Here is an 18,211-nt window from a genome sequence, read left to right as displayed (position 1 = left end):
TCATAGTTACACTTTTGTTAAATTTTGCTTTTCTCAGTGTAATTTTCAATTTTGTAAATATCTGTCTCTTCATGAAATTGTCTATTGTTGTTATAACTTGCAAATTTCTTTTGAAATACATATTTATGACTTATAAACAAATATAATACAATATAATGCAGGGTTGCAAAAAATACACCAATGTATATATGAATATATGGGCAATAAATGATATGTTGTATTTCAGTTTTTGTCATTTTTGTTTGGAATTATCTTTTTTTGGAATTTGGAGACCTGAGCGGACATTGGAATTGTGGTATGAAACGCATTCTATAGACTATTATGCATCTGTTTATTTATTCATTTATTTATATTTGTTTAGTTTAAGTGTGCTACAATTCAGATATACGTGTTAGATGTTTCCACCACTGTCAACTTCCAATTTTATTTTAAAGCAAAGCAAAAAAAAACACACACACACACACACACACACACACACACACACACACACACACACACACACACACACACACACACACACACACACACACACAAAAAAAACAACAAAAAAGTATTTTTTAGTCATCCAGTAAAGTTACTGATACAGAAAATGTAGACATTTTCACAAATCAAATTGTTAGTAAAACATCTTTTAACAGTATTTTTTTATTTCAGGTTACTGGCCCACTATTACACATTTTTGACAATTCTCCATGTTGTTTATGTTTGTTTGTTTGTTTTTTCACTAGTAATATAGTCCTAAGATTCTTTAGTCTTGTTCCTTCGATCGCCTGTTATTGATTTATTAATGTTCTGTGTTTGACGAATCTCATCTCGAGATTTTTGTTGGATTGTGCTTTGTCAGTGGATGGTCTTATTTATCCCTGCATACTGTATGTGATATTTTCCAATTCCCATTTTCTGTATGGTTTGCATTTCCTGACGTCTTCCTTCAACAGATTCCCTTCTGTTGCATGTCATGTCCATCACGGAATGAGATTGCATGCCCTGCATTCGTCCATGACCTCCGATAACTAATTCTGTCTTAATTTTGTCTTTCTTTTCCCATTTTGTTCTCTATTTACGCACTGTTTTATCTTCTCTGCCTGTTCTAACACCATCAAACAAAAACAATCCCGATTTTACCTTACCGAAAAACATCTGAATCTAACTGAAACTTTGGCTCGTCGATCTGGCCTCTAAAAGGCGTATTACAGGCGTCAGGACCTTGCTGTGGAACGGGACAATTGGGACCTCCAGCGAGAGGTGGTACGACAGCGCTCCTTGCGCTCCCACAAGCGTCTCCATAGCATCCCGGAGGTGGCAGAGGAGGATCCAGACACCGGGGTGGAAGTCATGGGTCAGCGTCTGCGTTTCGAGGAAGCCCGTCCGGGCACTCCGTGCATGAGCCCCCGGCCTTATCGTCAGGACCCTCGGCAGCCGAACCAGCTCTCGCCTACCAAATGCTCCCGGAGGCTGCAGAGGCAACGCTCCTCTCCGCGTTACACCTCCATAGATGAGAGGTCTCCTGGAGGTCCGTGCTGGAGCAGCAGTAGTAGCAGGCAAACCTCCAAGAGTCCGGACAGCGGATTAGACTGCGGTAGCGAGGAGGAGGGCTCACTCGGATACCGGTCCGGGTACCATTCGTACACGGGAGGCAGCTCGCTGCGTGTGGGCTCTGGCCCCAACATGCGGATCATCCACAGCGAGGGGCCGGCGGAGCGACGCGCTGTGGCCGCCTTCAGGAAAAGGACCCTGACTCGACAGTCTGGCGTGGAGGAGGACTTCCTGGATGTCGTTCCGGAGCCGAGGAGCATGCGGGAGTCGTACCATCATTACCACTATTATCCACATCATCACCATCCTCAGCGCAGGTTCCGGAGCGAGGGCAGGCTAAGCGAGGTTGGCAGGACCTATCACAGAGACATTAGGGCCTACTCTGTTGCCAGGCTCAACAGGGCAATGGATGAACCCCTGGTGTGTGTCTCCTTCCCCTCCTGTCATCATTCCGCCCTCTTCTCATCTACCAACTGCTTTATGTTCCCATCGGCAAGCGATACAGCCATTCTTTTGTTGATGTTGTTTTACCCAGCCTCTCATTTGTTTGTTTGTTTAATTTTGTTTTGCTTTATTGTTTTCTGTTTTTCGCTAGATGTTGCTTAAATTTATTGTGGTATTGTTTTGTTTAGAAGTTTGATACTACTATTGTTTGTTTATTTTGGGGCGGGTTGTGTGTTAGCTATGCGATTTGTTTTAGATATCATGTGACTTTGTTTGATTCCTAGAGTGTCGAGTAAAAATTGTTTGAATGTGTCGATTTTTTTTTATTACCTAAAGGCCATTTCTGAGTGTTTCTTGTTTCTGACGTTTCTCAAATCAAATGACACTATTGCTTATGTTACAGCCCACAAATAACTTTACATATTTGATATACTTTTAAAAGATTAAGGAGTGAAAGAACCTCTAGTAATACTCATTTAGGATGTTTTTTGAAGTTACTAATATCAACAATGTATTCGAATATTTAGTATTGCTTGGGACCAAATGAAAAATGTACACATTAGTTACTGAAAAACCTTTACCCATCAGCCCCTATTCTGAATATTGCAGGTGAATCAGTATGTTTACTTCAATGCATGTGGTGGTTATAGCCCAAACTACTAATGTTATACGGATTTGTTTACAAATCTGTGCAGTATCCTTAAACAGTTTTATTTGAGCATGCATAAAGGGTAACTTTACCCAAAATGTCAATTCTATCACTTACGCACCCACCTGACTCTCACTTTCTTTCTTCTGTGGACCACAAAAAGAGAAATTTTACATTTCACATATGAAAGGAAGTCATACAACACTGCAAAAATGACTTTCTTACTAAGTATTTTAGTCTTGTTTTCAGTACAAATATACAAAAATTTGTTAATCAAGATGTATTTTCTTAATGAGCAAAATTCAACTCTAAGTGCTTAAAACAAGCCAAAAATCTGCCAATGAGGTAAGAAATGTGTTCTTGAATTTAGTGTTTAAGAAAAAAGTAAACTTAATTCAAGATTTTTTTTCTTATCCCATTGCAGATTATTTTGCTTGTTTTAAAGCGGAACTCCACCGTAAAACAACATTATGCTCCAACACTTTATTTCATTACATATATGTAGTTGCCATCAAATGTCCTAACTCCACATAAAAAAATTAAAGCTACAGTAATGGTGATTTGACGCGTCATTAAATAACCGGAAGAAAAATGCACAACTACATATTCTGAACGTTCTAAATGGGGGCGGGTCTTGGGGCGAGATGATTGACAGTAGATGATATTGTCCTTTGATTGACAGCTGCACAGGATAAGCTAACGTTAGCTTGCTTTGCTTGTGTTCATAATAATAACATGATAATAACTTTCTACGTAATAGGCCGTAGTTCACTGACAAGAGGGGAAATTGCATTCATAATGAATCGCCTGCGATTAAGACTGCGATATTTCCCCTCTTGTCAGTGAACTACGACTCTTTGTAGTAAATGCCGCTCTATCTGAAAGCAGCTGATGGCGATTTATTACTAATCAAGGAACCGGCTTTACTGACGAGATGCACGTGACAATCACATGCGATTAATCGCGCAGCCCTATTACGTAGTATGCTTACCGTAGTTACACAAAATAAGCAACAACTAAGCCAAATGATGTTTTAGATATTTTGACCATTTTACATTACCTGAGAAAACTGGGCTGAGAAACAGTAATCGAAGTCCTCCTAGCGAAAGTGCTGGCTGCATATTCTCAAGTAATCTGTTAGTGGTGTGTCAACTGAGGGTCGCGTTTAGTTAAACAATAAAAACGAACTCCCGGTGGCCTGAATTTGTTGTCCTTACATCCACATACTGCACAGGTTCTAGTCATCTTTTATCAAGGGTTTTGGTGATTTCCCCTTCAGGGATGGTAAAAGCAGAGTTACTTTTTGGTTGGGTTCGTCAGTTGACTTTGAGAGCAGGTTGAGTGGTAAAAGAAGCTGAAGGCTGCATCGATCAGTGGTTAGTGGGTGGAGCTAATGACTAATTTTCGCGCAGTTCATTCTGGTTAAATGAGTCAAAGAAAGGCCGTTACAAAAAATTTGCTTTAACACACACTGCAAAAAGTGATTTTCAAGAAAAAACCCAAGAAAATAATTCTAGTTTTTAGACCAAAATATCAAATTTAAGTGATTTTGTGCACAAAACAAGCAAAAAAATCTGGGGTAAGCAAATTTTTCACCCCATTGGCAGATTTTTTTGCTTGTTTTATGAATTTTTTTTATTTTTACTGAAAACAAGACAAAAATACTAAGAACATTTTTTCTTAAATAATTTTTTGCTGTGCACTATCAACCTAATTTATCGAAATCGTGAAAATAATTTTTTTCGCAAGTAAAATAGAAATAAGTTTCTTGTGATAACAGGCTAGAATGTCTAGGGTTCAATTCTGCTTTAAAGGGACAGTAAGTAGGGTTTTAAGTGTTTTATTAATCAAAATCAATGTCTTTATTCATAAATATGTCCTCGTTGGTGTCAAATGACCTCTGCCAGTGATCTGACTTTTCTGTGTAAGCTTAAAATGTCTTCTCTTTACTTACATTGAACGGGTAAATCCTAAAAGGCTTCCATGTCGGTCCGCTGTATTAATAAACAGTAATAGCAGAGAGGGACAAATATCACTAGCCTACCAACGCGTTTCCACAATGCGCTTTCATTCAGAACACGTGAACTAGCTGAAACGGACTAGGAGATCAGTGAGTACATAACGGCTACCGTAGTTGCAACACGCATTTGGAAAAGCGAGGCGCTAGAGAGCACCATTCGTTTGAATGCAAAATTCAATTTTACCACTAGATGGGGGTAAATCCTACTTATTGTCCCTTTAAGCACAAATGAAGAGTTTCGTTGCAAAACGAGATAAATCCATTTTTTAACATTTTTGTCAAAACATGTTTATTATTATGTTATCATGTTATTATTTTGTTTTATGGAGCTACTTAGCTGTATTTTTTAAGTTATGAAGGTTTAAATCAAAACAAACCAACTGCAGTTGCATTGAAATTAATTGGAATGCACAACCAAAAAACGAGATTTCTGAACATTTAAAAAAACGGTGGTTATCTCGTTTTGCAACGAAACTCTTCAAATGTAATTAAATTTGATTTAAATGTGACATTTTTTTCTAAAAACTAAACTTATTTTCTTAGGTAATTTTGCTCATCAAGATAATGCATCTTGATTAATTTTCAGATATTTGTTCTTAAAACAAGACAAAAATACTAAGTGAGAAAGTTATTTTTTGCAGTAAAGTTTCAAACAACACAAGAGTCAAATGATGACAGAATTTTCATTTTTGGATGAACTATCCCTTTAAATCAAGTGTGTAGCCCAGACCACAGTCAAGTATGCAGCTGTGATTCAGAAATCTTTCTAAAGCTCATTATAGCACACAAACAGAGTATGTGAGTGGAGTGCTCAAAGCTTTTTATAACTAGTCCGCTTCACTCCGGGTTAACCATTTCCCGCTCCCTCCACACTAACTCCTCACTTCATGTTCACTCTATAATAAGTGCACCAAATTAACACCCAAAAATAATTTTTCAAATATCTGTTCAAAAGATGCATTCAGTGTAAAATAAATACACTATTAGGAGTATACATGTTTTGTATTTGTGTACACATATCCTTACAAGTCAAATTTTGTCTGTATTATTTGTGTCCCTTTCAAAATGTGCTATTGTAAATTGCCGCCCTAATTTTAGAGATTTATTCCCATGGTTGCATTTTGGGCTGTTAACATGAGTTGTGCTCTTGATGGAGTGAGAGAAAACCACAAAATATCCGCTCCTAGCTCCAGGCAAAATCACACCGCTCCACTCCCACTCCGCTCACAACTGTACTCTGCACACAAACACCGTTCAAAACTCTTTCAGACTTTGCCAACTGATCAGGAGCAGAACAAAAACCAAAATGGTCTTTAGCTAAGCATCTGATTTCTGCCAAAACCCTGCTCATGTTGTTGTCAGAGTTTGTTTTGATTGTTTATGTTAAATGTTTTGGCGGGTTCATCCTCCTTGTTTTGATTTTCACCTGGGACTAGAAAATTAAGAAAGTACAAACATTTTTCATTTGGGGGTAGAGGGGAATCTTTCTTCAATAGGATATCCATTCTTTGAGGAAGCACTGGTTTTGATTAACATTTCGTTGTTTGCTTTTGAAGATTTTAGGGAACTCTCCCTCAACAGGAAGGTCGGATCGCCTGGACCATTCTGGCCGTAGGACGAGTCGCGGCTGCCCACCCCCTCAGAGAAGACCCATCAACGTTCCTTCGATCGGTTAGTGCGGTCACGTGATGTTTGGGCTCTACCTACTATCCTCAGTCTGAAACACACCTATTGTCTTACCTCAATTTTTCCCTTCTCTCGTTTTTCCTACAAATGCTTTTGATTGAGTCAAGTCTACTGCATTCGTATAGCTTTAGATATTCACAAATAAAAATGCAGGAAGAATTTACTTAACTGATTGATGCAAATGAATGGTACGCACCATCACCTATAAATTCATCATTATTTTAATCATTGCTGTTTTATGCCGAAGCAACTCTGCCATAAGCAATCATAAACATATCAGCTGGCTTTGTTCTAAGATCAGTATGCCATCTTGTGCCTGCAGTGGGTTAGAATGGCACTCCTGATCCTAAAACGTTTCTAGAGAGCGTTTGCAAATGTGTCACGATCCACAACTCACGACTGGGTACTAGAGAGAGGATGTGGCTGGAATACTAAAAATCATTGGTGTTTCCATAGAGATCACGATGGAGAATAACAGTGAGGGGAACTTCTCATCTAAGGACGATGTTTACTATTCCAGTGTAGGCCACCGCAAGAAATGGCCCCCACAGCGAACACAGGACCGATATGGTATGTGGCGTGGCTCCTCCATAAAAAGAAAATGACAAAACGCTACCAAAAGAATTAGACCTGATACTGTATATAGTAGACTATTGCAGGAGTATATTCACGAATCATGACAAAAAACAGGAAAACAGAACAGAAGCTGCCTAAAATGAAGACATATTGGGTAGAAGGACAGTCAGGATGAGATACATTTATTGAACTACAGTGGCCCCAAAAAGTTTTGGATAATTTAAGGTCACCCAAAAATGAAAATAATGTCATCATTTACTCTCTGTCATGTTGTTACAAACTTGTATATATATATTTTTTGTTCTGATAAACGCAAAGGAATATCTTTGTAACCAAATCAGTAGCCCCATTGACTTCCACAGTAGGAAAAAGTATCCACCTTTTTCTCGAACGCGGAAGTAAGTGATGTGACGTATTTCCCTTCCTGTGTAAGACTTCCAGTTTAATATCCAGCCGGTAGAAAACAGTGTAGTGGGAGCACGCATAAAACATGATTTAAACAGTTAATATTTACTACACCTGCCATGTATGAACCAGTGTGAGGATGGTGACGGGTCTTCAATGCGCAAATATAAAAGCACAGAGACATACCAGTATCTTTACAATGGGAAAGTAGGTTGAGAGTTTGTATGTGGAATTTACGAAAACTTCGTGTTTTTAACCTTTTAATGGACTTGTTTATGGCAACACGTCGAGCTTCATGCTTTCCGACACAGTCAGCAGTATCTTTCTCATTCAACACATTGTAAGTTATTTGAACAAACCATAATAAACATATTAAACTACTACATGTATTGAATATTGTTTTCGTTTTATGAAAATATTATTACATCACCTCTTACGCACTAGGTGGAGACATGAGCTTATAAAATGTTTTGCTAACTTTTTAAAGTATTTGCTTTTTCATTTAAAACATAACAAAAGTACGCGCAAACACATTACGAACTATTATAAACATTAATTAAGCAGATTATGTCATATATATTCTGTACTGTAATTGCATTTTTGTAATAATATATTGTAGCAGAATAAATAAATCAGCTAAATCGGCATATTTTTATTAGCATAATATTAGCTGTTTTTAAACAATTATTGTATTTATTGTTTACTGGCTAAAGGTTTTACTGGATGGATTTGTAAATACAGATCATGAATGCATGCGTGCCACATACACATTCAGTTTTTGTGCATGTATTATGGTTAAAACAAATGTTTTGTAGAGATTTACTGCGTTTGTATTAGCTATTATGGCAACCCCTAAATGCACAAATTATGTCGGTTTTCATAATAAACAGCCAGTCAAAACGGCACACTTGTGTTTCGCAATAGACTACCATTAGCTTTAGTGGCTCACCGGAAGTCATAAACAGGAAAGCTCAAAGATGGCGGCGCCCACATTTATATCAAGAAACAGGTGGATACTATGGAAGTCATTGGGGATCTGTAAATGATGACAGAATTTTCATTTTTGGGTGAACTATCCCTTTAAGATACATTTGTAAAGTCGTATGTGTCGTATTTATAAACATTAGTTATTGCATTATGAATTATTTTAACATGAATTAATGATGTCACTGGATTAAATAACTATAGTAACCTTTATAGCAGTCAAAAGCAAAGGATATCTTCACCTCCAATCAGATCAAATCTCAGATAGCTGTCAATCACACAGTTGTACACATCCCCCACCCTTTATGTATTTGTTTGTGAAAAATGTTTAAATGTATGTTTGCCTGTATAGAGTAATTTCCCCCACAGATATTTTTTGGGACCACTGTATTTTCAGTCTAACCTCCTACTTTTTAAATGAAATCCATGAATGTTTGTTTTCGCTTTAAGCAAGCAATATTTATTTACTGAACAATCACTAGAGGCAAATTATGATCTAAATCACTTGCTTTTACAGTATTTGTTTGGATTTATTTGTACACATTTTTTCCCAATAGTCTTTTATTTTAGTTATAGATAATGAAGATTAGGTCATAAGCATTTTAGTTCCAGTCCCTGTGTGCATATCGTGTGGCGTAAAAACACCAGACAGACATTGCTTGTGATGACACCCTCACTCCCCATTGCTTTCCTCATTGTTTTTCCCATGTTGTAATGTTTTACACACAATCATCTCATTTATACAGTGCATGTTTCTCAGCTCCATATTCATTTTCAGTTAGTGGGATGATCCACTTTTTACAGTAGTCATCTTGAAAATGATTATTTAAGCTTCCTGGCAATTGGTACAGACTTACAGAGAGCAAAGTAATACATTTTGTTTACAGCATTTATTTATTGCTGCCTTATACTTTCCAGTTAACTCTTTAGAGGATAAAGTATATGTTGTATCATAGCTTTTCAAACATTTACAAACCTAAAACAAGTCAAATTAACATAAACCTATAGCATATATTTATATTTCACCAAATAAAGTGAGGGTCAGTGGATGTAATATAAACAATCTATGTTGTTGAAATCTCTATGTCTGCCGTTTCAAAGAAAAATGTCTTTGTCTCCTTGGCAAAAATATATAGACCATTTCAAAAGATGTAAACAACACTGGTCCAGAAGCACTTCCTGTTTCAGTTTTTTAACACTAGATAAACGTTGGGATAAAATAAACCAGCAGAACATATGAACCTGAATTAACTGAAGTTAAACAAACATCTTAAAGATAATGATATATGTAAAAATAAAAAAAAAACTGTCACAAACTGTAACAGGAAGTGTTTCTGGACCAGTGTTGTTTACATCTAACCCAATATCACGCAAATACGTGACTATTTCACATTTGGACCAATGTGAAAATGTCACGTTTTGCCGTGTTTGAACGTGAGCATGTCACGTTTTCTGTTTGTGTCACTTTCACGTTTTGGTTACTCAACTTTTTTGTCCTAATTTCTTACCATTGTCGCTTCGGTTTAGGGTTAGATTTACATAAAATGACATCCTTACCTAAACAAACTCTAATCCCAACGTCAGGCGACAATTGGTTAAAGATTAGAAAATATAAAAGAATAAGTCTTGTATCTTTTTTTTTATAAACCAATACTTAAAGTGACAAATACTTAAAGTGACATATAACACAAGCACCAAATCTAACCCTAAACCGAAGCGAAAATGGTTTGAAAATAGGACAAAAAAGTTGAGTAACCAAAACATGAAAGTGACACAAACAGAAAACGTGACATGCTCACGTTCAAACCCGGCAAAACGTGACATTTTCACGTTGGTCCAAGTGACACAAACAGAAAACGTGACATGCTCACGTTCAAACACGGCAAAACGTGACATTTTCACGTTGGTCCAAGTGACACAAACAGAAAACGTGACATGCTCACGTTCAAACACGGCAAAACGTGACATTTTCACGTTGGTCCATACGTGAAATAGTCACGTATTTGCGTGATATAGGGTTGTTACATCAGTGGTTCTCAAACATTTTCCGCGGACGGCCCCCCCTTGTGTACAGTGCGTTCCTTCGCGCCCCCCAAAAGAAAATTTATGACAAAAACTGTTCTAAAATGTAACATTTTAATTAAATAAAACATATTAAGTTATACAAAGTAGTGCTGTTGGTTAGTAGCCTTATTTTTTTAGGTTTAATTACACAGAATTCATGATAAATGAATGTATTTTGTAAAATGTCATAAAACTGGGGTCCCCCTGGCACCATCTCGCGGCCCCCCTGGGGGCCCCGGACCCCAGTTTGAGAACCACTGGTTTACATCATTTGAAATGGTCTATACAGTATTGTATACATAAATTCTCTTCCAAAAACATTTTCAACTTCAAGAGGAAGGTAACGGCTTAAATATAATTTACAGTATTGTTACCAGAACATTTTATCTTCACGAAAGTGTGGTTCTATGGGCTGGTGGAGTTTACAGTTATATTTATTGCATTTGGAAGATGCTTTTATCCAAAGAGACCTGTAGTGTATTATAGTGCTTATAGGGTAAGTATATATTTAACATCATACCACGAGACTGTCGGGTGCATTATTTTTCAGTAAATGCACACCTATTAAGTTACAGGTCCGTTGATCGCATTACAGTTCTTTATCACTGCGCACCAAGTTTAACTGCAATCACGGTAGCGAAATAAATGCATAATGAATAAATAATTCAAAAGAAAAGAAAATGAGTACAGTAAATAAACACAGATTTTTGCTTGATTCCTGGTCATATAAAACTAGAACAAATTATACATTAATACTGAAGTGAAAAATGTACATATAAATATTGATTGGGCAACTTTTTCACATTGTTACCAATTACAAGTGCAAACAGTTTACATCAAAAGCAATGTGCGTGTGGGTGAGTAGTGCTACAGTCTCTTCCTCCCTCGTTTTAAAATGTTGTTTTGGAATTAGCAACGGAGGCTTTAGTTGAGATGCGCAAGAAATTAGTCCTCCTCACAATAGAGGGTATGCATTGACGTCACTTTTCCACATGACCACGCTGGAACTCGCCCTGTTGAGTGGCAAACGTGAATGGCTGGTTTTCATAGCGGCTGCTGCGAAAATGCCAGTAAAACTGACTATTATCAGCTTAAATTAAATTAAGTTGGACTTGATAGCAGAGGTGGACAAAACTTACTTACATTAGTTACATTTTCCGAGCATCTGTGCTTTATTAGGGTGTTCGTCTTGGGAAAAACATTACTTCACTACATTCTAAAGCATAGAATCACTGTGTATTCTTTAATATTGCAATTTAAAATTTATTTAATACCTGATTACATTAAAATTGTGTACTTTTACTTGAGTAAAAGTATGTTGATGTACTTAAATATTAAATGTAAAACAAAAACGTATTATTTATGAAAATGTAATAGAGTAAAAATTATGATAATATGCTTTGGAATGTACGTTTTCCAAAGAAAAACGCGGATAAAATACAAATACTTGAAAAAATAAGTTTAAGTAGAAAGTAAAACCTCTGCTTGATAGTGACACTAGCAATTTGTCAACCCACCTGTGGTCTGTGGACGTTGGAATGAACGATCTATTTACTTCTTCTTTCTGTGTTTTTTGCCAGTCTGGAAAACGATAACTCCAAATTCTTGTTAATCTGTTAGTACAGTCTATCGCACAACAGCTTTTTCCCATTTCAACGCGTTTTCACCGTGTTTTTTGCCGATGTCACGCTTGTCACGATCGGTTTTAACCGAAAAGTGGAAAACAAAAGGAGAACCCAAACGCAAGAGATGTAAGAAAATATAACTATGAATTTATTTACAAAAAATAACAGAAATACCCACGTGGGGGTAAAACAGAAGATAAACTTAAACACTGTGATGAAACACAAACTAAACACGGGAAAACAGGAACAGATCTCAAAACACACGAAGCACATGAACACAGAGATCTTCACAACACTGAACTACGACAACGCACGCACACCACACAGAGAACACGAGGGCATTAAATAGACAGCACATCAATGGGGAACAGGTGAACATAATTAATCACTTAAGACACGAGTACATAAGGGAGTAAGGTAAAAGTGACAAGACACTGGGAACACGTGTTACACATACATGATGTGAAAACACACGTGTTCCCACATAAACACAATGCTGCCATAATCTTGCCAACATCCGACCTGGACTATAACCAAAGTCAGGCAAGACCATGACAGCCACAAAACACTGGGAACACGTGTCACACATACATGATGTGAAGCACACGTGTTCCCACGTACACACAATGCTGCCATGGTCTTGCCCTCTAACATAGACCTGAACCTATACTAAGGTCTGGCAAGATCACGACAGCAACAAGACACCGGGAACATGTGGAAGCCACACACACAATGTGATTCCACATGCCCCCACACAGAACGTAATACTGCCACGGTCCTGTCAGATGCACTCAGACCTACATCTAGCACAGATGTCTGACAAGACCGTGACAACGCTGTACTCAAAAGTCTTTTGCCACTCAGTGGGCATAACTGCAGTCCCTCTCGCAGAGGGTGACGTCATGTGCATACCCCCTATACCCTGTTAAATGTCTTGAGTAAATTCAAACACTTTCCCTGTTGCGCTAGTGGAAAACTAGTTAAAACAAAATTTAATTTCATATTAATAATGGACTGTTTACAGTAGCTTTTTGATAGTGGATCATTTAAAAAAACTAGTAAGTTGCTGCATGTCTGTGCAAGGTGCAATATTTTTACCCTTTACAATTACTTTCAAGCATGACGATTCTTCTTACATTCTTCTGTTTTAAATACCCTTTTATTACCATACTGGTGATTTTACTTTCATATTATGATGATTGTAAGATAAGGTGTGACTTTTTCATCAGGTATGATGAGCATTTTAATCAGTTTATGATGTTACTGTCTATCTTTTGCCTCTTTAAAGAACAAAGCAATGTAACCATATATAAGTTTTAAGTCTAGCTGTCAGAGCGGCAACGGAATGAAATAATAATTTTTTTTAGAAATACTAATGATCTTGCAGACAGAAAGGTTAAAGTATGGCTGGGGTTGTAATATATCTGTCCTTTGAGTTCTATGTGTAGCAGAAGTTGCCCTCTCCTCTTTGCAGATGGATATGGAGGACGAGGACGGAGGTCTCCAGATTACTACGAGTCAGAGCGAGAGGACCTGCCGCGATTATTTGTGGCGATGTTTGACTATGACCCCCTGTCGATGTCTCCCAACCCTGATGCTGCTTTGGAGGAGCTTCCCTTTAAAGAGGGCCAGGTCATAAAGGTTAGATCTCAACAGACAATTACTTTTTAGTGTAGGGACATTGTATATATTTGCACATTTAAAAATCATCATACATAATGTTGTAAGTAATGAACAATGTCAAAGATTAAGACTATAGTGGTTAATTGAACTTATTTTAATTAGATTATGAGACTTTAGCCAGGATTTCAGGCAGGGTCACATTTTCTTAGGTAATGTACATAATGGTTAAAGACACCTAATATAAAGGAAGTGTTTCCAAACCACATTTACCCGACCCTGTGTTGTGCAGGTGTTTGGAGAGAAGGACACGGATGGATTTTATCGGGCGGAGATCTGTGGCCGAAGGGGGCTCATTCCCTGTAACATGGTCTCAGAGATCCAGACTGACGATGATGAAATGATCGACCAGCTTCTCAAACAGGGGTTTCTTCCTCTCAACACCCCTATTGAGAAATTAGGTATAAACGGATTTTTTTTTTATGGTTTCTTGTGCTGTCTTCTTGCCACTGTACTTCATTTTCCCTCTTCTTGTTATCTTTCATCGTTTCTGATTAGCTTTAGATGAATTTGGTGTTAGCCAGTGAACTCTTCATTTCTATTTGATAGTATTTCATACTTTCGTAATATAGCCTGTTTAAAGTCTCTGCATTCCTTGCCTTTATTCTTTCTTCTTGCTCTTTCTTTCTACTTCCTCCTTTGAAGTAAACTGTAATAGGTTCAAAGATGGCCGTTTAATTAACCGCAGGTCACGGAAATCCAAGAGAGGTTTGTGGCCCTTCAGTTTAAGTTTCTTCATCACTTATTTTATTCAATTTTTTTCAGATCTGGCTTTTTAAAGCTCACCTCTGAAGTCTCCTTCTTTAGTATTTTATCACTTTTTAATTCATTAAATTACAGAATTGTATAGTAGTGTATATGTATTTTGTTATGTGCATCTTTTTGTTTTAATGGAAGCATGCATTTGTGTTGGCATAGCATACATTACTTATGGTTCATTCTATACATTTATTTGCGTTTGCTATGACGCATTGTATTTAGTTAATCATTGATAACTGTTTACAGCAGGGGTTCTCAAAGTGGAGTTTAGGGACCCCCTGTGGACCGCAATCCAAAGCCGGGGGTCTGCATAAAAATGCACTATAAATATTACAATTTAGCATTAAATGTAATATTTGGGGTGGCTTAGTGGGTATCACTGTTGCCCCAAAGCAAAAAGGTCCCTGGATTGAACCCCTGCTAGGTCAGGTGGAGTGTTCTGCATGTTTGCATGCTCTCCCTGTGTCAGGGTGGGTTTACTTCTGGTAAAATAACCAGGTTAGGTAAATTGGAACTTATAAATTGCCCCAACGTGTGCATAGATCAGTTGTTCTCAAACTTTTTCGGCTTGGGGCCCTCTTGTGTACGGTTCATCCCTTTGTGCCCAAAGAAAATGTATGACATGAAACATTGTAAAACTTAAAAGTTGAATTAAACAAAAAATATTAAAGGTGACATAGAATGATTGAACGGAGTATTTATCCTTGTTCTGTGATGTGACATGTGGACAAAATTTTTTTGTTTGGGTCTGTAATGCCTTAGAAGCTTCCTAAAAACCTCTATCAGATAGCTTTATTAGGGTGGGGGATTTTAAACAAGTGGTTTTGCACCTATTTGGCTCCCCCTACTGGCTTAACTTGCAATCTCATTACTGATTGGCTGACTTTGCTGCCACTCAAAAAATGTAGCCAATTATTTTAAAGTGGAGGGGCAGTTAGATGCCTGTGATGTCATAAGCATCAGTTTTTCAGATTGGGCTGTTTTCTGGCTGACATTTCTAAAAGAGGAATTTCTATGAGACTGAGATGTTTAGCATGTTTAGCACTTTTTGTATGTTTGTGAATGTGGGTAGACTACCATTATTCAACAAAGACAAGGTAAAAATGGTTTTTCATTCTCTATCCCCTTTAAATTATAATATGTAGTGCTGTTGGTTAGTCTCTAGAATTTATGATAAATTAATGTATTTTATAAAATGTCATAAAACTGGGGCCCCCTGACACATCTCACGGCCCCCACTCGTATACTGTAGATCAGCTTGTGTATGAATAGTTCTCACCATATATTTAGCCATAGATGCTGGAATGGTGTTAAGAATAAAAAAAACATATTGGGACCACCATGTCATCACAGCATGCAATTCCATAAAATGAACATGAAATTAGTTTTTGTGAAGGTTCTGTTTTAGAATTTTTCTTATCTGCTTTTCCTGAAAATATTCCAGGATTTATCATACTTTTTTCTTGATTGTGTAACTTCTCAGAGAGGAACAAGAGGAGTGGAAGACAGCACCAGGTGTCGACGCGGAGGATGGTGGCCCTATATGACTATGACCCCAGAGAGAGCTCTCCAAACGTAGATGTGGAGGTACTGATTGAGTCGATCTTATATTAGCTTTCTTGCATTTGGTTTCAGAAGCTTTTAAAGTGAACTAGCTTACCTGATTGCCTGACAATACTAATCGCCCACCAAATCAGTCTAGTTATGAGTCTGGTTCTTATGTGGTTTGCGTGGTGAAGAATTAAGAAAAGCTTACTTTCAGTTGTCTGTGCATTAAAAGTATTTAGCTTTAAAGGTGGTAGAACTTTTTTTTTTTAAGTTGCCCACCAGCATTTTGTGAACATGCTGAATAGAAAAATGCCTTTCTGAACAGACCCCCTGCTTTTAAACAAACAAAAAACATTTGTTCTCTGTTCATAACCTTTCAAATATGGATAGTTTTTTTTTTTCAAAAATACCAAATTTTGAGCAAAAAGCTGAAATAATTGCATTTTTGTAAAGGACTTTTGTTAGAGATTATATTCAGAACGAAGATCAAAACATACACTGAGTTTACAATATTGTAGAATTAGCTGATGCTTCAGTGTTTTATAAATTGGGTAACAGCGCCACCTAGTGGATAATAGTGAAATTATAGATTACAGAAAAAACTCGTCAGGGAAGCGTCATTGGCAGGGAAACGTTTTCTCTTAATTGACGAGATAACTCTTGTGAACTTGTGAACATCTAAGCAAAAAGCCTGTTAGTGCATTTTATAACTTTAAAAAGCTTGAACAGTCGGTTAACAAAGAGGTACAAATTTGCCTTACGATATTAGACATGTGCATTGACCGATCAAATTTCTGTTTTTGCTTTAATTTTAAACTTCATTACTGTTATTATACAGTCTCTACATTACAGCATGCTCAACTGTTGTAGTCATTTTAATAGTGCAGTTTGTTGGAATAAACTTGGGCTATTTTGCAGAAATGTGTGTTTTTACAGTAGCCTACAAAAATATTACTGCCTTTTGCATGCCATATTATACAAAAGATGCCAAACAGCTGCATTTGGTATTCATAAACCATACTTGTCTTGTTGCTTTGCATTGGTTCACACGTTTTTTAATAAAAATAATATTAAAACTACTAAATTACTAGGTGAAATGTCTTAGCAGTAATGCCCAACAAACAGGATTTGTCATGCAGGTTAACTCAGATAATTCTGATTAGTAATGAATTAGATAATATCATAATTAGCATTTCAAGTCTTTTCCACCCGACTGTCACTTACTGTCACCTTTGCATTGCCGCTAACACACAGGCCCGCTATGAGGGCAACTTACAGAGTGAGGAGGTGAGTGTGTATCAAGGGATAGTGAGTCTAAACTCACTGGGTTTGTGCCAAATGACGCTCTATTTCCTACTGAGTGAGCTCACTGCACTATGTCAGCACCTGTATACCGTCTGTGCATTTCCAAAAACTCTAAATGCACGTGATTTGCTTATGCATTTCATAGTAAATGTTTCTTTACAGCCTTCATAATTTGCCAAATGGTTAATGATTCTTTTAGAAACAGCGATACAGGAAGGTTTATATTTCCTGATGCTAGCATTATTGTCTTGCTATAGTGAATAAAATCTGCATTTAAATGAATTAAAATGTGCATGCGTGTTTCTGATATTATGAATCATTATAATGCATTTATGAAGGCTTTATGACGGTCTGTTGTGTTAAGTGCTGTAAGTGGGTGAGTTCCTGTTGAAGGAATAGGGAATGGTTATTTGTGAAACTGAGATCTTTGTGTGTCTGTTTTGGTGTTGTTGGACTGAGGGGACACAGCTCAGTCTCGCCCAGTGTTGGTTGATCTGTGTTTGTACTTGACATGTTTGGTGTGTGTTGTTTTAACCTGAACAAAAAAAAAGTTACACGCCTTTTCAGGGTAATAAGAAAAGGTACAGTGTATTTAATTCAAATTATTTGTTCATGTTATAGAAATCTTTTGTTGGTTTTAAAAAGATTTTGTCAAGGAAAGAAGTCCAATAGTAAATATGTGACCCTGTCTGTTAAATCCAGGCTAGAGTCTCGAAGTCTAATAAAGTTTAATTGATTTCAATATTTGACATGACCTTACTCGGTCAATATTCAAGATCAAGGTTATATTTTTACTGGATATTCTTTACATTATGATTTTATGTAGAAAAAAACAGTAAAATATTTTAGCTGGGTTTGCACAGGCAGGGACACAAATTGATATAGACAGATATATGGGTGCACAAACAGGCAGATGGACTGGTTGATCTT

At 37.0% G+C, this 18,211-nt stretch overlaps 1 protein-coding gene across 14 annotated transcripts in view; it reads left to right on the top strand.

The window, feature by feature from the left end:
* rimbp2b (RIMS binding protein 2b) overlaps nt 1–18,211 on the top strand; it is a 123,103-nt gene that overhangs the window by 95,886 nt on the left and 9,006 nt on the right. For 5 of the 14 annotated variants that reach the window (XM_073867709.1, XM_073867708.1, XM_073867707.1 and 2 more), the window contains 4 exons: nt 6,206–6,320; nt 13,464–13,630; nt 13,902–14,070; nt 15,912–16,015. In XM_073867709.1, coding sequence (XP_073723810.1) covers nt 6,206–6,320; nt 13,464–13,630; nt 13,902–14,070; nt 15,912–16,015 — 555 coding nt within the window. Of the gene's footprint in view, nt 1–1,185; nt 1,957–6,205; nt 6,321–6,791; nt 6,906–13,463; nt 13,631–13,901; nt 14,071–14,314; nt 14,378–15,911; nt 16,016–17,230; nt 17,264–18,211 lie in introns of all 14 variants that reach the window. The other 9 variants (XM_073867705.1, XM_073867706.1, XM_055169161.2 and 6 more) reach the window with 4 other exon arrangements.

This window comes from Misgurnus anguillicaudatus, chromosome 5, assembly GCF_027580225.2.
Source record: "Misgurnus anguillicaudatus chromosome 5, ASM2758022v2, whole genome shotgun sequence".
NCBI classification, from domain to species: domain Eukaryota; kingdom Metazoa; phylum Chordata; class Actinopteri; order Cypriniformes; family Cobitidae; genus Misgurnus; species Misgurnus anguillicaudatus.
This window is presented reverse-complemented; position numbering and strand designations above follow the sequence as displayed.